This window comes from Petromyzon marinus, chromosome 15, assembly GCF_048934315.1.
Source record: "Petromyzon marinus isolate PM22_M1 ecotype Great Lakes invasive population chromosome 15, UKy_Petmar_22M1.pri1.0, whole genome shotgun sequence".
Classification (NCBI taxonomy): Eukaryota; Metazoa; Chordata; class Hyperoartia; order Petromyzontiformes; family Petromyzontidae; genus Petromyzon; species Petromyzon marinus.
In genome coordinates this window covers 15,652,454-15,676,677 of record NC_133681.1, presented here as the reverse complement: position 1 = coordinate 15,676,677, position 24,224 = coordinate 15,652,454, and the positions used below count along the sequence as shown (strand labels likewise).

The 24,224-nt window shown below is 46.8% G+C and overlaps 1 protein-coding gene across 3 annotated transcripts in view; it reads left to right on the top strand.

The window, feature by feature from the left end:
* The first annotated feature begins 810 nt into the window (after window positions 1-810).
* TFAP2D (transcription factor AP-2 delta) overlaps window positions 811-24,224 on the top strand; it is a 61,018-nt gene continuing 37,604 nt past the window's right edge. For 2 of the 3 annotated variants that reach the window (XM_032955006.2, XM_032955009.2), the window contains exons 1-4: window positions 814-2,196; window positions 2,802-3,356; window positions 10,902-10,962; window positions 22,990-23,155. In XM_032955006.2, the coding sequence (XP_032810897.1) occupies window positions 2,158-2,196; window positions 2,802-3,356; window positions 10,902-10,962; window positions 22,990-23,155 (821 nt within the window). In that variant the 5' untranslated portion in view covers window positions 814-2,157. Of the gene's footprint in view, window positions 2,197-2,801; window positions 3,357-10,901; window positions 10,963-22,989; window positions 23,156-24,224 lie in introns of all 3 variants that reach the window. The other variant, XM_076067329.1, reaches the window with a different exon arrangement.

The window sequence follows — 24,224 nt, the reverse complement described above, 5'->3', positions numbered from 1 at the left end:
CTTTGCTCTTATATAGAATATAGAGATTTCCCATATCTGCATTGCAAACGATCTTTTAAAATTGCGTAATCGCATAGTTGGCGCATAAACAATAAAAATCTGTAGCACAATACAATAGAAAATTACAATTAGTGACTGGAAATTAAAAAAAATGTGTCCGGCTATGTTGCGTCATCTATTTCGATTCCTGATCTTTGAGCGTCGAAGCTACTGCGCTACCCCCCCACCCCGCAATGGAAGTAATATTTGTTTAATGAATGTAGAGGGGTATTTGGAAAAGTCCAGCATAATGATAAGATCATACTTTTAACTTGCGCAGTATTCGTTCGCTCGGAAACATGAGGGCTCGTAGGCGTGAGGAACCACAGACAAGCCAGCGCCGACGATTGCCCAAGCTCAGAGGTCCTCTATATATTAAGATGTTTTCAGCCAATGCGTGGCGACTAGAGGTAATCTTACGCGTTATATACAATTGTAAGCGTCGCTGTGGGAAAATGTAAGCAGAACTGCGTTCTGTCGTGCACACAACTAAAATGCAAACATCACGTCTAGTCCATCAGATGATCGGCCTTCAGGACTAATACTATGAAAGCAACATTTATCCGAGCAAGTAATATTCTGGACCGGTTTCGATCCACTGGATGTCATCGGCGTATAGTCAGGCTCGTTATAAACAAAATATACCTGGGGAAGGGACGTGACCGGGGGTGGATCGCGTCTCGCCACCCTCCTCGTTTACCATCGTGGCATTGAACGCAAGTGCACACAATGATATCTACCCTCGCTGCTACGGTACCACGCACCCACAACTATATACGACCGCAGAGTGATACGCCATTAGCAATGTAGCGTGGTAAATGTGCCACACCCCCCCTCCTACTTGCCTTGCTGCACTTCTTCATTCGTCACCCTCCTTCGCCACACTTGTGTACCCCAGGTTGCCCGTGGCATCATCCACCACCAACCCACCCATCACCCAACCGGCTCTCAATGCGTGGCGTGCGGGCACAGCAACAGCGCACATCATCCAACCTATAACACATGCACCACGGCTTGGTAAAAGCGTGTGCCGTGTACGTCTGCTGTGTTTTTTTTGTGGAATTCGCTTTGAATGCTCTACTGTGTGTATATACGTTGTGTTATCAGTTGCGATATGTGGATGGGTGGGCCTCGGTGACAACGTGGTCACTACAATGATATTCACGCGTGATCGCGCAATATGTATATACATACGCACGTATATGTACGGCTTATCCCGTACAACTCGGCGCTACGTGCTTTTTTAGTTTTTGAGAAAGAAAGCAATGTATTTAACGAAATCATAGACCACAGCGTATTCTTCGTAATGCTCTTCGGCTGCCAAAATGTGTTTTGCTCGCTCGAGTGAATGCGACGCCGATGCTGTACAAAGAATCAACAGCGACGCTACGGGGATGTGCGATGCTTTTGACGGAATGCTTCGTTGACGTTAAGGTTCGTAGACGAAAGATCATCTTGACGAGATACAATCAAAAGCATGTCCTCTTCGTTAGCGCGTTGTCTTGGCCGAACGCGTTAAATACAACTCGTTACGATAACGATACCAGTCGACAAATATCACAATCCGGCCAAAGCCTCCATCGGCTAAGAAGACGGCACGCTGCAAAGCATATGGGCATTTGTAGAGCAAGCGTTCAAAAATAACTCACCCCCCCCCTCTCCTCTGTCGCACGTGCTTTTATAACAAACGAAACAAGTCGGAGCGATCTTATAAAAAATAAAATCAACACAACAAACACCGTGTAAAATCTACGCGGGGCGGACGTGGCAACGCTGCGGCTCGCTTGCCCCGCTTCTTCTTTATTCCGAGCGGGGGAGCTTCGGAGCGATCCCAAAAAGATCTGCCTGAGAGCGGGGGGGGGGGGCGCTTCTCTCTCTCTCTTATTGTCAAGGGACTTTGTGAGAGCCGCACAACATAAGACGCCTCCGACAACAGGTGCGTGGTGCTGCAGCCGCGAGCGAGAGCGCAGAAGAGGCTCGGCACGGGCAGAGCAACAGACACGGACGCGGCTGCGCAGGCCACTCCCGAAAGGAAAAAAAAAAGCCTCCTCCTCCTCCAACCTCCTTCTCTACTTGTTCTTTCCTCCCCTTCGCATCTCGTCCCCTGCAGGCCACGCGATGTCAGCGCCTTTCCCGGGGCTCATGCATGAGGCTGAGGTAGGCGAGAGCAATTGCACGGTGCTTTGTGGTTGGGGTTTTTGGAGCGATGCGGAGGGCGAGTGTTGCGAGGGGAGAGAGAGGAGAAGTAGGAGGAGGGGGGTGGTGGTGTTTTGACCGTCGGAGTTGACGAGATCAACTTGGCCTTGTGCTCGCGTGCATCGGCAGACATCTGTCGCCTGCGGGACTCCGTTGCGCCGACTCCCGCACCGCAACAACAACAGAACCGAGTCTCTGCTAACATCTGGGTCTCCCCCCCCCCCAGACAAACCCACCCTCGAATTACCTCCCAGATTCACGGCGAGTTTTCATTAGATCTCGTGCACCGGCTGAACGATATACTGACGCGGATGTCTGTTGGTAATTTATTTTTCTTCTTGTTCTTCACCATTTCCACTTTTGAGCGGAGTCATTTTGTTTAAAAGCTCTCCTCCCAATTCCCCCTCTAGGCGAGTCGTTTAATGTGGCGGGCGGACGCGGCGGCTCCAAGGCTCTCCCCCCCCCCACCAGCACCACCGCAACCTCACGAACACCACCACCACCTCCCTCCCCACCACCACCTCTTTTAACCCCCCCCACCACCACCGCTCGCAACCCCGACCCAGATGCGAGCTGACGGCTCCAACAGCTACCGACTGATGCAGCTGGGCTGCCTCGAGTCATCGCCGTCTCCCCTCGCCTATCCGGCCGCGGCGGCGGCGCCGGACTTCGGGTCAGCCTACTTCTCCGGCACGCCGCAGTACAATGCCCTGCACCACCACCACCACCACGCGCAGGCCTTCCACTACGACTTCCACCAGGGCGCCGCGGCGCACACGGCGGCCGTGGCTGCCGACGCGTACCCGCTCACGCCTCTGCATCCGTCACAGCAGTACTACCCCCAGTTACACCACGGCCACTCGGCGAGCGAGCAGGCGACGGAGCTCCACGCGGGCCTCCACGCCGGCCTGGCCGGGGCGTGCAGGGCCCTCAAGCCCGCGTCGGGGCTCGAGGAGCAGCAGAGGCGCGACCTGGCATGCTTCGAGGCTTACCACCGCCGCCACGACATCTCGCTCATGGGCCACGCGGGGGGACAGTTCGGGGTGCACCCCGATCAGCTGTTTCTGCCGGGGGGTCCCCCCCTTGGCCTGGCCGCGCATGGAGGAGGAGAGGACAGCCCGGTAAGGTGCCTCCACTGGCGATCGGAACCTTCTCCCCCTCCACGCGACTCCCACCGCCCCTCACAAACAACAGCCCCGCCCCAACCCCTTGTACGTGGTGAATGTTCTTGTGAAGTGTGGTGAATGTTCTTGTGAAGTGTGGTGAATGTTCTTGTGAAGTGTGGCGAGTTGAGCGGGCGAGGTTGTTGTTTTAGATCGTGTAAATTGTATTGAGAGTTTAGATGACCGCCGAGTTGAGCCGTCTGAGCAATGCGGCGTCATTATTTGTTAAGTGGCCAATTAGCAAAGCAGTAATTGTGATCACTGAACTGTGTCCTGGAAGTGAGCCCGAAAACAATTAGCGTAAAATGTGTACGTGAATTATTATGTACAGGTAAAATAAAAAGTGCAACTGTTGAAGGAAGCTTCCTTGAAGGCTAGTTAACTGAAACGTCGAACGTTTTTCTTTCTCAATGCCAGTAAAAAAGTATTTAAATTTACTGTCATGTTGCATATAGAGCAATTTCAATTGAGCAGCAAATAACCTGGTGTTAAATATTGAGATTATTATCCGGAGTAAGTTTTGATGGTTTAGTTTTATCGGCGATGACATTTAACTTATTTTTACACATCTATATCAATGGGGGACTGCATATAGCATCGTATTTATGCAAAGTGTCCGATGTATTACAACGCTATCAAAATCACAATACAACAAAAAAAATATTTTTGTATTGAACAGTTATAATTCGGATGTAAAGTGGAGCAGATACGACACCGTTTCGGCCAACTGGTTATATTCAGAAAATATTTAGACTTACAAGGAGAGAGCATTTTGTAGTTTGGTACATGCAGTATTTGCATTGGTCCATTGCAATGTTGAATCCGTATATCGGTGACCGCAATATTTTATTCGCTTATAATGTAATAAATATAAGTAATGTACAGTTTGAACGTAACGATACAAATCCATAATCTACAACGTAATTAACCAATTTATAAAAAAAATAACTACGTATGACATTGCGTTGGCACATGGTGCATAAGCACAAATGACAAACTCAACATTCGTCAACATAGTCCAACGTTTCGGGAAATCACCCTTTAAATTTGCATTTCTTCGTGATCTCTCGTGCGAGGAGTTATTGCTCGAATATATCGTCTTTAAGAGAAGCGTTATTGCCGTATGTGTCGAGTTTTTATAATGAGTTGAGCAATCGCTAGCAGTTAATTTAGAAGTAAATGCATTTGTCGAACAACTTGTAACGTAAAGATTCAACGAGCATTTAGGTACACGCGCAAGTTAACAGATCGTGATTTAAGTTAGTGCTGGCGAAGGAAGCATTGAGCAGAAATCAATGTAGAGGGTTGCCTCGCTTTACGCAGTAGTAGATGCGTTCCAAAAAAAGGGGGGGGGGGGGGGGAGCGCACAAAGCGAAATCGCACGAGCAGCGCACACAGTACACAAACAATGTTCTCCCACGTCTGACCGCAAAAGCCGCATATGAGAGAATTCACATCGCATATAGCGATTTGTTTGGTAGAAATGGGTTAGCCGCATATACGGGGCGAAATTGTTCAAACGGAACCCGCATAGTGCGAGGGAAACCTGCAATTCGTGTCTGTTACCCGCGTCTCTGCAATAGCACAGATTTAACGATGAGTTAAATGATCACACCGAGCAATTGGGTTAAATCGTGTTTGTCTGTGTAACTCGATTGGCACGATTCCTCTGTGAATGCAGCCAGCAGCAGCAGTAACATTCACTCGCATTATTAGAGTAGTAACATTAATTCCGACGCGTGATTGCCACAGCTTGTGAACAACACAATGTGTGTACTCTGTGTCCTAACACACACACACACGCGTTGTGTATTTTCAATGCTGCAAGTAATGTTGTCTAGTAATTAGTACTGTAATACAGTATGCATTTCTCCGTCGTGTATATTCATCGTTATTAAATCACGAGCAAAATGTGTTTTTTTCTTCAAATTAAATCATGCGAATTAGGAATTAATTTTTAATTTGCCGATCGTTAATTTGATACAAATGCGGCGCATTGTTAATTGAATACAGTTAAACATTTGAATCGCTCAAGACTCGAGGAGGTGGGGTGGTTTGGAATTCAAATGCAAAAAAACAATTGTCGCGTTCTGCCTCGCATGCAAAGCGGCACATTTTGTAATGCGAAATATTTAATGTGCGCTCGACAATTCGCGCAATAATTTAGTTGATTACAACACGAGCAAAATAAACGAGCGTTAATAATTATAGCGCGCGATGCATGGAGAGAGAGCGAGTTGACTCGGACCCCACTCGCTCTACATGACACGTGTGTGAGTGTGTGTGAAATACTCGGTGTGTGTGCATGCCCTGGGTGATGTACGTGTATACAATGATGCTGTTGTAATTAATTAACCTAATTGAACCCGCAGGCTCGGTTTTCACAGGTGTGTAGGTTTTATCGAAAGAGAAGCCGAATGACACAATTAGATTTTGCTCACACACACAAAAACACATAAATACGGACTTTTTTCGTGGCTGTCAATCTTATGGGTCATCTTATCTGAATTACAGTATATAGTAAGCTCGGCAGACTACAACTACTAACTACTACGTAGAACGTGTGTACACGTCCAGAGGAAATTCTTCGAACGGGGTGACGTGCCACTCGTAATATATATACACACAAAATACGTTTAATTATTTAATTTCAAAGCCGTGTTAAAGCATCGGCGTTTTACACAGGTTGTCGTAGAACAGGTGAGGCGTGCCGAGCGGGGCCCCCTCTGAGCGTGGCAGCGACTCGCGTGCCACGTGAACACTTCCTAAACAATGCGAGCGGGATAATATTCGCAAAGATATCAGGACGCAAAGCCTTAACAGACTGCAGAAGAAGTGCTGTTCGCGAACACGTATAAAGGGCGGAACGGCACACAATGAGATGGGCCGCCAGCGCCACGCCGGGCCGCCTTTGTCTCCCCAGTGGCGATGTTTACACACCACACCAAGTACTCATTTGAGATCGAGTCGACCTAGGGGAGACCCAGGATCGGTTCAGATAATCGTCACTGTTGTGGACCGTGAGTGGGAATCGAACCTGGGTCGCTGGATTCGTGGCGCAGTGCGCTAACCGCGACGCCACCGCTCCCCAATAATAATCGTCAGTACACACACGAAATAGTCCCCGTAATAGCTGTTTAACAGGCTGTTGGGACACACTTGTTTTACATTGTGTAGCTACGAATGCCGGAACGACGCACGTGGGTGCGAGTGGTGTGGAAAGCTGCGTGCCCGGCCGTCTGTCTTCCCAGTGCTGATGTTTACACACCGTGCACATACACAACATATATGCGCGCGTATGTTGCACACGTAACTTCGTCGATCTGAATTTGTTTAATATTTTGTGTAATTGTATATACAGTATTTAATACAATGAAACAATTCAAATGAGTACACAATTTAACCTGTTGAGATTAGTAATTGGGTTTGGGCAGTTTAACGCGTTAGGCTTTCGCGACCAATATGATCTATAATAAAGGTCTTTTTTTGGGGTTAGATCGCGTAAATATTAATGCGTCGTTAAACCCGCCACCACCCGACGCAGTCAATTGTATGGTTTGTCACGTAAAACAAAAGGCGCTAATTGAGTTATTACTTCAGCACAGCCCGTGTGTGTTGGAGAGTAAACTCACGCTGGAAGGGACGATGATGATGATGGTCGAGAGTAGTGAGGAGTGGTAGCGCAAGGAATGGAAGGAACGTGGCCGTGGGGGAAATCGCCACGCGTTACAACAACCACAGATGATGATGCTGCTGCGTTACTACATCACGAGGGATGGCGGTAGATATGGAAATGTTTTTCATCCAGCAGTGGATTGACCATGACGGTGAAAATAACATTGTTTTTTTACAATACAGTATGTAGTACTGTATATATAATTCAATGCTGAGGATATTTCGACGCATCCGCAAACGGAATGACGTGTTGCTGATGGACATACGCGAACTGAGGATCCCTTCAATACATGTTTTTTGAGAGCAGTATATATTTTAATAAGTATATGTATGTACTTGTACTGCAATAGGGTTATTATTTGTATCGGTGTCACAATCTGGAACGTGTCTCCAGAAACGTAGTATAATAATGATTATCAATTTCTGCAACCGTTTTACTGTTGCTTGTAAAAAAATCCACAATTAACCATTATTCAGAGGCTAATAAAAAAAGCCCACTACTGTATATACGCAGGAGAAATCGAACCACTGTTTGCTTGCTTAGACGAATGCTGTTGAATGATATTGATCTCGAAAGCCGTTGGAATAAAACGAAGTTTGTATTTATATATGGAGATTATAGAACGGAGTTCTACATATATATTATAATGAACCTTTATAACAGGGTCATAATTCCAGTTTTATTCAAATACCGCAATAATGTTTCTATCAAACTATTCTCATCAACAACGACAATATAATTTAAATAAGTCACAAATTGAAAGAAAAAAAACGAAAGAGGAGTTGGGGGGATTTGGTGGGTCGAAACATAAAACAAGAATAGTTGAGAATATTATTAGGTGGTGACCTCCCGCATCTGCCACGAGTGACTGGCTCAGCCACTCGATCGCATTGATGCGGTGAAGTCCACAAAGATGTGGGGGGAGTGGGGCGTATGGGGGTGGGGGGCCCAGTCAAATGTAGATCACATTTTTTACGCCCCCCCACCCCCCAAATTCTAGCGACCAGCCGCTGCTTGCGATTGCGTGTAAGTGCAGTCTGATACATCTGGGTCGAGCCGAATCTACTACTGACACACATATATACTGTACGTGCGCGAGTGCGCCTGGTCGTATGTGTGTCATGCCGGCCTTCATAGGTGCTCGCTAACAGCACTTACCCCAATAGTTTTGTTATGGCTATACGGGGGACAGCTGTGTCTTTGTTTCGTGTGGTTGTATGCGCTGGGTCTCCCCTAGGTCGACTCGGCCTCAGTTGAGCACCTGGTGCGATGTGTGAACATCAGCACTTGGGGGGGGATACAAAGGCGGCCGGGCATGGTGCTGACCACACACCCCCTCGTGTGCTCGCAAACAGCACTCGCCCCAACAGTCTGTTAAAGGCTACACGGGGGGGGGGGGGAGGTCTTTGTGTGTGTGCTACTTACAATCAGCATCACGTGTGCACAATCGTGCATCAGCACGCCCGTAGGTTGACACCTCGCGCGCACGTGGAATGTGCGTCGGTCGGCAATGTCGTTTGATTAGGTTTCAACATCTCGGTGTGACCTTATCTGATTTTATATCTGTGGTAATTATACTCTTCGCGGTGAAGTATGGTCAAACGACCGACCCCCCCCCCCTCCATGATAATTTTTCAGTGTGGAGGGGGTGGGGGGCTTCAAACCCAATCCAGCAGTGGGTTTATAAAAGGATGTGAATTATTACTCCAGTAACAATTATAAGCCGACGTAAGAGTCAAGAAATGGGAACGCGTTCGAGGATGAAATCACAATCCGTTAACGGTGCAAGGTGCCAGTGTGGATTCTTCTCACATCGCAGGATCGTGCAGGTGGCGACGTGGTGGGGTAGGGGAGTGGTGGGAGGGGGGGCTTCATCCAGCAGTGGATTTACAAGGCCCTTGTAAAGCATTAACATTTTACATTGTGTTGCTATTAAAATGATGATGACGATGATGGAGTGCTCGCGTGCACTCCCAACTGGTCCAGCATTGTCCGTGTAGCTGATCCCCCTTCGAACAAAAATAGGGGGGGGGGGGTGGGGGCTCTCGGACGGGCCGATCAGCCTCGCTGATTAAAAGTAACGCTTCACAGTTTATCCAATTGTGGGACTTTAACGCCGTTATTGTACAGCGACACCAGCAGCAACAGACGCCGTTGGGGTTTTTTTGTCTTCTTCTTCTTCGTCTTCCTCTTCTTCCTGCTTTAACTCTTCCCGCATTTCGTAGGCTACGGACAAAGGGCGGACTGGGGGCGGCAGACGACGGATTTAAGTGTTTCAGAGCTTATAAAATTAGCGGCAGAGAAAGGGCGAGTTAAAACACGAACAAAAAAACCCCAGCTCGCTCGCCTGGCTCAATAAAGAAATAAATGAATAGGCAGCTCGCTAAAAACGGGAGCACCTCAAAGCAAACACGGTGTTGGGATAATGGATATGTTAAGGAAGGGGAAGACGTGGTGGTGTGGTGGTGGTGGGTTGTCGCTTTACTTTACACGCTTTATTCACCTTCCACCCTGCAGCCTACTTCGCGTGGTGGGTGTTTTGAAAAAAAAACATATAAAGCTCTCTTGGCACTGGCAGATGGATGCGAGAGAAGGAAGCGGCCTCCCCCCCCCCAGACTTTTTTTACACAGCCACAGCGCCTACGGAGCAGAGGCTCCGTAGGCGCTGAAACTCCTCGAGAGCGCGCGGCCCTATGAAGAGATTTGTCGTGGCGGATAATGGGAGCTGTCACAACCTCCTCGCCGTCACGCGCCCACAGCCTCGAGTGTCAGTGACGGGGCACCCCCCCCCCTCCGGTCCCTGCTTAAAAGCCCGAATCACAGGAGGCGCGCTGACAACAAGACTGACGGAGAGAGGCGCACTTTCATTTTGCTTACAACAGTTGCCCCCCCCCCCACACAGTTCGCTCGCTCGTGCTAAAAAAAAAATCCCATCCCACCGGCGTGTCTTTTAACCGTGTCACGCACCGACAAAAAGACAAATCTCTCTCCCGTGTGTAGCCTTTAACATACTTTTTGGGACAAGTGCTGCTGTTAGCGAAGGCCTGGACAGCACACGCACACTTCAGACAACTGTACCATACACACACACACATATATATGCCCACGTACACCTATATAGTACACGCATACATGTGTTTATATGTAAATTCGTCATTTATCGTGAGTCTTGGTCAATCCCAAAGCTGGACGAAGGCCTCTCCCCGATGCCCCTGCTACCTGTGACGATCCTGCGAAAGTAATAACAACGATCCCATCGATCGCCACCTTGCACGCGAGCCGTTTTCATCGTTCCGTTTGCCCGGTGGATGTTGGATAATGCAGATTATAAATGCGTATAGACGTATTGTGCTTAGCCCCATTGCCTCCACCATGAAACAAAACGAGGCCTTGCCTTTCTGAATGCACGTCCTTCGTGTGTACCAGCTAATGTGCTCACAGACGGACGTTGACTTAGATCGTACAGATTCGCCTCTACCGATGCACGTGCATTCAGCTTCATGGGCTCAAACAATTAATTTGTGTCAATTATGTTTCACATGTTTTTTTCCCCTACACATTTGCAACGTGGGCATGCGTTTTTTTGTTGTCATTTTAGTACAATGATCAAATCGTGGTTGTAAATCGCGCGCGCTCGTTTGGTGTAATGTGGATATCACGTGGTGGTGGTGGTGGCGACGACGATTCATTACGCTAATGGCATGCAGAGGAATCGTTATAAGGCCCTTAATCTTTGCATAAAGGGATCGCGTAAGGCGACGCAACCGCTGTGCACAATGTTTTTTTTGTTAAAAAAAACAACTCCCTTCGTGTTTCCATTTGCCCAGGGCTGCCTTGAAGGACCAAGTGGATTGCTCATCAATGGCCCAGGCGGTGTCATAAGGAGGGGTAAGACATTCGGGACCGTGGCTGCACACATTGCCAAAGTGTGTCACGTCTCCACACGAGTTTTGTTTGTTTATACAGCTGCTTGTATACCTAAAATGTATACGCATATATATAGCGTGCAGGCATACAGCAACATGCAAGCCCTACACATATACACACATACAAGCATGCACAACAAAGTACTGCATATACTGTGGGCTATACACAATGCAGTAGTGGTTAGCTTCGACCAGCGGTGGATCGCTCCCTGTTTTGTTGAGCTCGGGACACATTAAAAAACACCTCGGTCATAAACAATGGGTTTCCTTCTTGGCCGATGGTAAACATTGTCGTTCATAATGGAGAAATGACCAAAGTGTAGCAGAGTGTTGGGTTGTTGTTGGTCACTGCTGACTTTGATCATAGTTCGTGCACTGAGCGATCCATTTGTAAGGTACCTCGCTTTAAATCGTATGGAGGAATTGTAGAGAAACTAAACATTTTATTTTGAATCTCCACACGTCGACCCACCGATCTCAATACACGTATTACGATTGTTACTGTTATTTCAACACGTTGTAAGATAAGGAGCCATCGCTTCCACGGTAATTCAATCATATGAAGAAAGTAAATGGTCGTGAGATGTCCGTGGGGAATTTATAAATGCATCACCCTCTATATAACGAGGCTTACTGTCGTGTGTTAAGTATGAATTAATCATTAAATGCTTGCAGTGATTTACTAAAGCCAGTGTAATCATCCATTTGTACAATTTCTTTGACTGCCACCTGTCATGCACTGAATAATGCGATGTGAATTATCGAGAATACATTTGTGTACCAGTTGTTATGTACATGACCTTACGCTATGGGAATAATATATTAATTGCTTGATATTGCTAATGTAACCCACGTGCCCAACCCATTGACAATCCACTATTGTGCAAGGTTAATTGATATAAATAAGTACACATATTTTTACAAATACTATACATCTTAAACACTGCCTTGCACCGTCGTTCCGTTACGATAACATTGGGTCTTTAATGTTCCATTTTAGAGATCGTTGCGCACTTTGGTAATCCCCATGGAAAATGACTTGGTATAGGTGTGCTGTACAGTATATGAATTAAGCGCAATGCCAAAAACGTTAACATTCACATTTTTCCTGTCATAAGCCATTGGTGCATGTATTTGTTAAAAAAAACGTGCATCTCAATGTTATTATGTTTATAAACTTGTAGCAATCATTGATTTACAATTTATGATTTTTTTTATGAACGTGAAATAATTACAGCAACGATCTACGGAACTTTGCAAGAGAGACGTGCAGACCTGCTAGGTGTATGCAAAGAATAACAAAAAACATTGTTTTTTTCATTCTCAATTCAGTTGTGGATATATTAGAGACTTGGTATTTGGGCCACGTAATCTGTGTAACTGATTCTTTAAAACCCACTTTGTATGGCTAATAATACTACAATCTAAAGCCCCCGCTGAAACAGGCGGCATGTTCTGTCTAATACCCAGTAGCGTTTTTTTTACGGAGCCCAGGTGAGAATCATTCAAATACAGCATAAAATGGCCCAGAGGCAAACATGCAGGAGTGAACGTGTACCAATCCTGCCTTGTATAATCTGGAAATGTGTACATATGTACACACTGAGCTATCGCTTTCACAGTATTCAATCGCCTGTTGAGGGCAATTATGGTCATTCGAAATCGGTGGGGGTATCCATTGGCCCACGTTATTTCCTATATAGGTATTTAAGCCTCCTGTTAGTCCATTAATAGTCTATCGTGACAGAAGCTCTCACTGCTGAGCTCTGTTGTACTGTGAACCGATGGTTCGATTCCTGCTTAGAGCCACCACCAGCTGCAGTATTGTATTCGCCAAATTATAGCGGGCGCTGGTAGATTGTGGCGTAGTTTGTAAGAGCAAGACAATGGTGTGCCATTATCACAAACCCCACACCCGCATTCAGAAAATGTACCCCGTGTGTCTAAGTAAGTGTTTGCTAAATGTGACTAGAGTACCGGTACATTTTATCTACAACGGGAGTAATCAGAGTGGCGGAGCGGTGGCCCAGTGGTTAGTGCACTGCACGCTACAAACCCGACGACCGGAGTTTGATTCCCGGCAACAGCTGCTCACATCAGCGGCGACTGATATCTGAACAGAGCACCTCTACCCCCACCCTTCTTCCCGGTCTTGACCAACCTGCATTGGCCAAAGCAACGTGGTGAAGTTTGTTAAAACAGCTCCCACGACCCGTGTGGCAACGGATCGGTTGATGCCTTTCATCAAGCAGTGGATTTACCATGGACTGTTATTCTGCAAAATAACACATTTCGATTAACAATGGAGAAACAAAGGCGGTCTGGCGTGGCGATGGATTCCCCCTGCCGGCTTATGCCCGGTGGACATCTGTGAAAAAGAGGTTTACAGTCCATCGGATTCCTCCAGCATAAAGAAATATTCTGATAAGAGGTGCTCGCTAACAGCACTTGCCCCAACAGTCTGATGAAGCTATACGGGGGATATATGTCTTTGTGTCTTGCGTGTGCGGGAAGCGGTAGTGTAGCTGTTAGCGCGGCGGACCCGAGTTTGAGTCCCGCTCACGGCCAACAACAGTTACGATTGTTCGAATCTGTCCTGGGCCTCCCCTAGGTCGGCTCGGCCTCAAATAAGTACCTGGTGCACTGGGGAGACAAAGGCTGGCCGGGAGTGATGCTGGCCACAGACCCCCTCGTGTGCCGCTTTTGCCCAAACATGATATACGGGTTGGGGGGGGGGTCTTTGTCTTTCTGTGTGTGCGAGTGAGAGATTATTAAAGTCCTTTGCCTGCACCTTCGATTATTATCACGGTTGGCTATGTACGGTGCGAAATGAGTTCAACATACATACAAAGTGTGTGAGTTATAATCTTACATTCGCGCACCCGCCAAGACAAAGATTCTGCCCATATATCCAGAACAGACTGTTGGGGCAAGTGCTGTTAGCGAGCACCAATGAAGGTTGCCATGACACACGAAGGGGTGGGTGGCCAACACCACGCCCGGCCGCCTTTGTCTCCCGAGTGGCGATGTTTATACACACACACACATCGCCACCACGTACTCCTTTGACGCCGAACTCGAACAGGTCCATGACCGGTTCAGATAAACGTCACTGGTGTTGGCCGTGGACGGCAATCGAACCCGGGTTGCCGGGTTCGTAGCGCAGTGCGCTGACCGCTATATTACTGCTACCCCCCCCCCACACACAACACACACTATATCACTCTGTCACCTACCACACGGCCAAGCGCTGTCGACACGCGTGGTCCGTGAGCGGTGGAGGAGGCGGCGCGCGCGCATCGCTGCTCGCTCGGCGCGTCGCCGCCTGACGTTGCGTGTGATCCGCTCCTCCGCTCGCCGCGGGCGACCCCCACAGCCTAACCGAGACTTTCGCCCAGGGCGCAAAAAAAGAGAGGAGGAGGGGGGAGAGAAGTAGAGCTGGGGGAGGGATGGTGGGGTGGTGGGTGGAAGGGTGTATTGTAGATGGGTGCTCTTTTTTTGTGGATTCCGCTCTCGCTTTTTTTTGCCGTCGGCGACAGAAACTACAAACTGCTTTTGAATCAAAACATTTTCAACATTAATATGAACGAAACGGCACCGCACATATCGCTTTGCTTGTAACGTTGCCTGCCCACCCCCCCCATCCGATCTCGGCGCGTCGAGAGGCGCCTTCATGAGATAATTTGTATATGTCACAACCCTAAAGGGGCGAGAGCCCCTCTCGCCAATCTGAGCCGAAGCCCGAATGAGCATCTTTTATAGCGATCTCTCTCCCTACCTCACCACCCCACCGAACAAAAGCCACGTGGCACGGAGGAGATGCGTGCCATCGTGAGAAGCGTGCGCGCCTAGGGTATTCGCCGAATCGGAATTCTTTTTTGTTGTTGTCCTGGAGAAATCTGACGGGCTACGAAGCTCTTCGTACCACGCGTCCAGTAAACGGCAGTTCGCATTGGCGCAAGAACGCCCGCCGTATTGCCACCTATTATCAGCGCCCTGTGTGTGTCGTGTGTTACGATGCACGTGTGTATTTTAAATGGCCCCGTTATACATGTGTGAAGTGTGTCAGTAGTGGGAAGGAGAGCGGTGGTTAGCGCACTGCGGCCGATTAACCCCGGGGGGCGATTCCAGCTCGCGGACGACACCAGTAACGTATAAATAAATCAGACTTTGGCCTTCCCCTAGGTGGACTAAGCCTGAAATGAGTACCTGGTGTATGCATAAGCACTGGGGAGACAAAGGCAACCGGGCGTGGTATCTGTGTCGTGCCCGCCTTCATCTGTGCTCATTAACAGCATTGCCCCAAAAGTCTGCTGGCTATATCTGGGGGTCTTTGTTATACATCTCTTACCTATAAAATTCATTTTTTGTCTGTCTCTCCCTCTGTCAGTCTGCGCACGCGCGCTTGCGAGGAATTTGGCTCTCAAACGGTGGGGTTTACGTGAAATAAAATGTCCCTGGTACCACGCTGTAGGCATCGCGGTGGGCTTAGCGCTATTCAGTTTTCCCGTCACTCACCTTTAAAATAGTTAAAATAGCGGTTTTTTTTAGCGATTTCTCTTTATTGAAATATTTAGTTCCGATATTATTTATTTATTTCCCTTCGCCGGTCGGGGCGGGACAACGTGCACAAGCTGCGCATGCGCACAACGCTCATCACGGTTAGCCCCTACAAACTCTCACGCGCCATTGCCGGAGGTGTGCGGGCTCTTTAATTCGCCTGCACACTCTACAAGGAACGTCGCTCACATTACTATTGTAAGCATTTATAAAATTACACTTTGCACTGCTGACAGGGGTTGCCCCTAGCAACGCACACACGATTGGCACACATTTTCATTCGCGTTAAAAATGCAACAACAACACAACGCTGAGCTTAATTCTTCATAGTGTGATGTCCTCTTCTCCCCACTCCACCCCAATGCGTCCTGTTGCTACTATAGAGTCCCTAGATATTAAAATTACTGCGCTTAGATCGTATTATTGAAGCACGGCCGGGGGGAGCGGCCCAGCCCACACCCTGCCAAGGTGACACCTCAGCTGGCTGGGCAATCTAGGCGAGGCCGCGGGCTCTGCACGGGACTAGGCCTCACCATGGCAATGCTAAGTACTATTTCACTCACGTTTACAGAAACCCATTTTTTATATTCACCTTGCTAATATTACATTAACTATGTTTGTGTGCAGACAACTATTTTTGTTTGTCTGCTCACAACTAATATTTTTTTAAATTACCTTGGCCATTTATAATCTTATTGTGTCAACTCACGTTGCTAGAAACCTGATTTTTAAAGATTCACCTTGCAAATATTACATTCATAATGTTTGTGTGCTCACAACAAAGATTTCTAAATTTACTTGGTGAATGTTATTTTTTATTGTGTCTACGGCCTTGTGTGCGTGCGAGTCCATGTGCGTGTCTGCCACTATGTGTGTATCAGTCCATGTGTGTGGGATTCGATATATCTGTGTGTCCGTCGATGTGTGTCTGTGTTCGTCAATGTGTGTGCGTGGTCTGTGTCTGTAGACAACTAATTATTTTTTAAACAATTTTGACATTTCCTAATATGTATGTGTGTGTCGAAGTCCATGTGTGCGTGTGAGTCGATGTGCACGTCTGCGTCGATGTGTGTGTGTAAGTCGATGTGTCTGTGTGTGTGAGTCGATGTGTGGGTCTGTGTGTGAGAGTCGATATATGTGTGTGTGTGGCTCCATGTGATTGTGTAAGTCCATTTCTTTGTGTGTGTAGGTGCATGTGTGTGTGTCAGTCCATTGTGTGTAACTCCATGTGTGTGTATCTAAAGTCGATGTCTGTGTGTGTGAGTCCATATGTATGTGTAAGTCGATGTCTTTGTGTGTGTGGGTCAATGTCTATAAGTGTGTGTAGGTCGATGTGTGTGTCTTTTTCGCCCGGGCAACGCCCGGTACTTCCCGCTAGTACAGTATAATTAGCAGAATACATACAAACGAACCTCAATTATTTTACTGCACACCTAAGCACCCTTATTGTTTTACTCAAGGGAGTAGACATGCTCTCAAATTTACTCCTACAACCCGTACTGACCAGCGTGGTGAAGTATGGTCGAATAACCGCCACGAGCCTGCACGACGTAGGCAGGCCATCATCCAGCAGTAGATTGACACGCCACACGATTATTATACAATCCTCCGATATTCTTTGGGTCTTTTGGTGAAGTCACGTAGATATGTTCAAATTAATAAAAATAAAATAAACAAAAACCACGACTTTTAATTTAAAGCTTTTGCGATTGCAGTGATTCATATTCTTGGTTCTTTCGGTAAAGTCACGTTGAAGGGAAACAATAAAATATATAAAACAATAAATTTCTCACGACGTTTCGACTGCAAAACAAGCAGTCATCATCAGGTGTGAAAACCAACGGCACGAACATTTGAAAGAAGTGGCGGTTTGTATTTATTTATTTTTAGACGTTAGTACCACGGATAGCGATTTAACAGTTTGTTAAGATGGACGAGTCCATCTATGTTCGGAAAAGAGGAGGGGGGAGACAATAAATGTATGCTGTCTTTTCCGAACATAGATGGACTCGTCCATCTTAAACTGTCAAATTGCTATTCGTGGCGCTAACGTTTAAAAATAAATAAAATAAATACGAACCGCCACTTCTTTCAAATGTTCTTGCCGTTGGTTTTCACACCTGATGATGACTGCTTGTGTTGCAGTTGAAACGTGATAATATAATTGTTTTATATATATTATTTTATTGTTTCCCTTCAACGTGATTTTACCGAAAGAACCATGAACATAAAAAAACCACGACGTTTCGATCACAACACAAGCGATCGTCATCATTATAAATTTGAACCTATCTACATGACTTCACGTCACAAAAGCTTTAAGTCAAAATCCTCTGATAATTAGTATCTGTTGAGAATAATTCCAACCAATGGCTGCAATTGTTCACACACAATGCGATGGTGATTTGCATAATCTTCGAGTATTGCACCACTGCACAACATGCACGTGGGGGAAAAATAAAAAATAAAACACTTCACAAACTCGTGGTCAACAACACACTGCCTTAACAGAAAATTAATAATACTCGTTGACGACGTTTCGGGCAATGGGCCTACTTTCATAGCACATGTTGCGGCAGTGTGAGTGCGGTTCTTGTTTTTGGTATTTGTGCTTGTGCACGACTGGCAACGAATTGTCATAATCAAATCATGTCTTTTAACTTGCAATTTCAGACACGGATAGACGCACGTGATGACGATTGGGAATATCTTGGCACTGGGAACAAATATTCACCTTCATCCTCCTTTCCGAGAATTGATGAAATCGTGATGCCAGGCCGCGATTATTTTATATACATATTTATAAATGGAATTTTTTTTGGCCTCGCTTTATCCGCCTCCTTTAGTCCATTTTGCATTGCAAACTGTTTCGCTTGAGCAGTGTTTTGTACATTTCTCTCTCGCACTTACCTTAAAAGTGACTTTGGCATTTCGATTTAAAGCTTTCGTGACTGCAATGATTCATCTTCTTTGGTTCTTTCGGTAAAGTCACGTAGAATGAGAATAAAATAATAAATTGATAAAATAAAATAACACAATAATATTCTCACGACGTTTCGGCCACAACACAAGCGGCCTTCATCAGGTGAAGGGACGAGACTGTCTGGTAGGACAGCGCTGTCCCTTCACCTGATGAAGGCCGCTTGTGTTGTGGCCGAAACGTCGTGAGAATATTATTGTGTTATGTTATTTTATTTTATCAAAAATAAAATAACATAACAGCGCTGTCCTACCAGACAGTCTCGTCCCTTCACCTGATGAAGGCCGCTTGTGTTGTGGCCGAAACGTCGTGAGAATATTATTGTGTTATGTTATTTTATTTTATCAATTTATAATTTTATTCTCATTCTACGTGACTTTACCGAAAGAACCAAAGAAGATGACTTTGGCATGTTTGCTTGCGTCACTCAAATATAATCGATTTTACCCACGCAAGCGATTCGGTGCTTGATGCAGGCCTCGTGTATATATTAAACTATATCTGATTACACGCATATTTTTTGTCCACGCTGCATTAATATTATACTTCAGTAAATTCAATCATTAACATACCAAATATAGTGTTAGTCGTACATGCTCAGTCAACGCGTTATTCATCCAGTGCCGAGTAAAAAGCCTCCCCCCACTCCATGCGGGTCTTACAGAGTATTCGACCATACTACACTGCTCAGTGGGGGGCAATTAAGGCGGGGAGCATATACGTTGAAGCTTAGTAGAGTTCAGCAAAGCAATGAAGCCAACACGTAAATATGCAGGTTAAATACATGCTTCGAATTGTACAAAAAAAGTGGATTCATAGGCAGAACACACCACGCAGGAATAATGACGGTGTGTGTAGGTGTTAGAGGTGGTTTGTTGAGAGATGCAACGACTTGGGGAGAGGCCTTCATCCAGCAGTGGATTGACTATGCCTCGTAATATGGAAATATCGAACCTGTTTGATTGAAGATCGCGATAACAATGTTAGAGGAATCAAAGGCGATACTAGTTGGGTCTGTAATATAGTACTGCACTACGTTAGGGGCACAGCTGACTGATATCGCTTGGGCTTGGGGTTAGCATCAGAGCGCTCCCGAGGCTCTCGCCACACTCATTGTCTCCAAAGGCCCTCAACCTCGCTCATTAGGGTTACAACCGAGCGCGCGATCCACTTGGCAGACGAACCGCGCGACCCCCCCCCCCCCCCCCCCCCGAGTGCGCTGCATCAACGAGTGCGGCGGATGAATCCCTTCCCCGTGCGAGTGACGCGTCGGTAACAGGTGGCTGGGCGCTCTCCCACTCCGTGCGGTTCAACGCGGGTCAAATCTTACCTCGCGGTGGGGGGCGGTGGGGGGCGATGTCACAGCGGTCGGCGCGCTGTGCCACGGAACAGAACAGTCTAGAACAGTTTATTTAGAAATGCCCTGTGAGCTAAACCGGTCCTGGGCCCTCTCTTAGTTCGACTCGGCCGCGAATGAGTGCCTGGTGCGGTGTGTAAGCATCGCTACTGGGGAGGGCAAGGGCAGCCGGGCGTTGTGCTGGCCACCCGCCCACCCTCCTCGTTTGCCGTGCCGGCCTTCATAGGGTGCTGCTCGCTTACAGCACTTGCCCCTATAGCCTGTTACGGGTGATTCTTTGTAGCCTCATGCCAGTGGCGCTATGAAGGGCCCATTGGCAGACACGTCGCCTATTTATATGTTTCAATTCTTAGGTAAGGGTTATTGATGCATGGCCAATATTTTAAGCGTGCCTATTCACCACTGCCAACACAGTATCACAAAAAAAGAGTTTAACTTTAGAGTACTCAGTGCAGCTTCCCTTAAAGAATGTCATTAATACTTATTTTACGGGCCTTTGTCAATCTACTGCTGGATGACGTTCTCCCGACGCCGAGCGCGATAGCCTCCTCTCACGATCCTGCGAAGTAAAACACCCACTTCTAGCTCCTGCACAACAGCCGATTTCGCTCCATGTCCTTGAACGTACTCTTGGACAACGTTCCGTTCCTCGGCTGCCATTCCGCCATCCCGCTTGACCCATTGGCCATCGTCCATCCCGTCCAGCGATGTTTCTTACCCTCGCTTTACATTTTCCGGAGCCGATAAGATTGTTCTAACAATTGCCACATTCTCTCGTCCAGTGTTCTCCACTAATTTTCATGTGGGGGGGGGGCACTTTCACCGATAAGACATCATCGGTGTGAGGGCCGCCACAGAATTTTAAACCATTGTGGCGTTTGACAGCAGCACGACGACGACGATGATGAGGATGGGTAGAGTGTTTTTACGTGCCGTGTATTGTCGGGGGCTGGACATCAGGGGCCGCACTAATTGCCACCAGGGGCCGCCAGTGGCCCGCGGGCCTTGCAATGAAGGACACTGCTCTAGTCCGAGCGTTAATGTTTATCAATAATAGGATTAATACTAATAGTTAACGTCCCATTTCCATCCCCATGCTGACTGAACACCTCCCCACAACGTGGCAGTCGTGGGGATTTGTTTGACCATACTTCACCAGGCTAGTCAGTGTGGTTAAATTTCGATTTGAAGCTTTCGTGACTGCAAGGATTCATCTTCTTTGGTTCTTTCGGTAAAGTCACGTAGAATGAGAATAAAATAATAAAATAACACAATAAAATTATCACGACGTTTCGGCCACAACGCAAGTGGCCATCTTCAGGTGAAAGGTACAGAACTGTCGGGACGACAGAGCTTCAGTGAATGATGTTAAGATTCGTAGCGACTTTTAAGCTGGTTGGGAGAAGTGAGGCACCTTGACAAAGGGGTTTAATATCAATAGCTGAGGGATTAGCTTGTGACTGGTCACGGAAATGGCTATGTTAAAGTCAAAACCTACACATCCACAGAGGCAACTAGTCATTTAGCATTGAAATAGCTAAGGGATTAGCTTGTGACTGGTCACAGGAATGGCTATGTTAAAGTCCAAACCTACACATCCACAGAGGCAACTAGTGGATGTGTAGGTGTTGACTTTAACATAGCCATTTCCGTGACCATTCACAAGCTAATCCCTCAGCTATTTGCACAAGCTAATCCCTTAGCTATTTCAATGCTAAATTACTAGTTGCCTCTGGATGTGTAGGTTTTGACTTTAACATAGCCATTCCTGTGACCAGTCACAAGCTAATCCCTTAGCTATTTCAATGCTAAATTACTAGTTGCCTCTGTGGATGTGTAGGTTTTGACTTTAACATAGCCATTTCCGTGACCAGTCACAAGCTAATCCCTCAGCTATTGAAATGTAAACCCCTTTGTCAAGGTGCCTCACTTCTCCCAACCAGCTTAAAAGTCGCTACGAATCGTAACATCGTTCATTGAAGCTCTGTCGTCCCGACAGTTCTGTACCTTTCACTTGAAGACGGCTGCTTGCGTTGTGGCCGAAACGGCGTGAGAATTTTATTGTGTTATTTTATTATTTTATTCTCATTCTACGTGACTTTACCGAAAGAACCAAAGAAGATAGTCAGTGCGGGTTAGTGAAGACGGGGAGCATAGCCGTGGGTGCATTCAAGTACAGTACAGTATACAGTATAACAATGGCTTTTGCTGCACTCTCTGCTGTATAAAAAAAACCAAGCCCACTGCAGTAACCTATAGCACCTGTTATATATGGTGGTTTCATACCCAAGCATGCTCTATAGATATTACACGTGTTATTAATTACCTGGTAGTGTAGGCTTCTTAAATGAGTGGCTTAACGCATTGGCACGTGGTTTAGAGAACAAACAAAAGTTAGGGACGTCATATTGACAAATCGTTCGCTAGAAGGGAAAGAGTGATGGTTTTTAGTCAAACTTACCGCTGGAGTGACAGCCAAATGTACCGTTTTCGACGTTCAGTGAATATCGAGTGAGCCTCTTTTCTCTCCAATGAAAGAAGAACGCTTGTGTTGTGATCGAAACGTCGTGGATTTTTTGGTTTTAATTTCGATTTTTGTTTCCCTTCTACGTGACTTTACCGAAAGAACCAAGAATATGAATTCCTGCAGTCACGAAAGTTTTAAGTCTAAATTTGAGTCTGTTTGCGTTAAACTAGGACTCGTGTCTTTGTCTCTAAACATCTGGCAGTTCACCAGCAAGCCTCTGACACCGCTGATGAGACACTGACCAGAATCGTCAAAATCTTTATTTATCCTGAAGAAATCTGACGAGCTGTGAACCTTTTTTTTCCCCCCTACACGTCCAGTAAGGGGGGCAGGTCATGAAGGTACGACAACAAAAAAACTAAAACGATAGGAGTGCAAAGTTTCGTAAAACCGGTCCAGAGTTTGCTTCTGTTGAACCAAAGCTGCAGTGGTGTGTGTGTGTGCGTGCGTGTGCCCGATGGGACGTGCATTAACATGGAGGGTCAGATGCGTGAAGGAGGCGCGCGTGCGGGCCCAGCTTTTGCGGCGCCTCATCGTGCGCTGTGCCTCCCCATGCGGTGCGCAGGCGGATCCGCAGCGGTCAACCCCACTGACCTCTTCTGCTCGGTGCCCGGCCGGCTGTCCCTCCTCAGCTCGACGTCCAAGTACAAGGTGACCATCGCAGAGGTGAAGCGGCGCCTGTCTCCCCCAGAATGTCTCAACGCATCCCTCCTGGGCGGCATCCTCAGGAGGTGAGCGACTACGCCCGCTACTGCTGCGCCTAGTTCACGGGGTGCCATGGTGGCGAGATATTAACTACCTCGCCCGGTGTACATGGAGGTCATTGGGGTTCGATCCCGACCCTGATGGCTGTATACAGTAGTCTCTCGGTTAACGTTTTTTTAATCCGTTCCACAAAAAAAAACTACTGTTAACCGAAATAACTGTTAATCGGATATAGGAATTATATTTTCAAAGCATTAACCCAAAACAGAAAACGTAATGTAAACAAAGCCAGTTGAGGTCTAAACGGCTCATAAATGGGCGTCCCTGATTGGCTGAGGGCATGGCTCAGCCCCACTTACGAGTACTCGGATTGGCCGAAAGTGCATAACATAAACGTACCGTTAGTAAAAATGTGAATGTTAGTCAAAACAATGGGGGTCCTATTGGAGGCAGAACTTTAACCGAAAATTCGTTAACCGATGTCACTGTTAACCGAGGGACTACTGTAGTTGGAGTTTGCATGTTCTTCCCGTGGTCACGTGGATTTTTCTCCGGGTCTTCCGGTTTTTCCTTTTTACATTTAGAATCAACATACCTTTAGAGGATTTGGTTGCTGTACATTTCCACGTGATAAGATACTTCGTTCTGCTATCATTTGTGGCCTGGTCGCTTCTGAAAAAGAGCTATGTAGCTCAGTGGGCCTTACCTGGTAAAACTAAAATAGTTGAATAGAAGGTGAGGTGTGTTGTGGGGGGAGGCAGTGGGGTAGATGCTGAGGTGGAACCATGGATTAATTTCAGCTGGGGCTCAGCCTGTAGCTGGAGGGCGTCCTGGTAAATATTGTCCCATCTGGCACACTGCATCAACCATTATACCTGAATACATAGCACGGAATTATGATGAGCGTCGTTGTGGAGAAGATAAATAAGCAGACTACCTTGTTAACCCCTTCATATATCTGTCCCTCCACGTCAAATGAATAAAAGTGTGTTTGTTTGTGCTCCCCGTGTTCAAATATATGAAGGGGATATGGTGTTCGCTTATTTATTTTGTTGCAATGCATCCTCCACAACTACGCTAATTAATTTTTAGCGG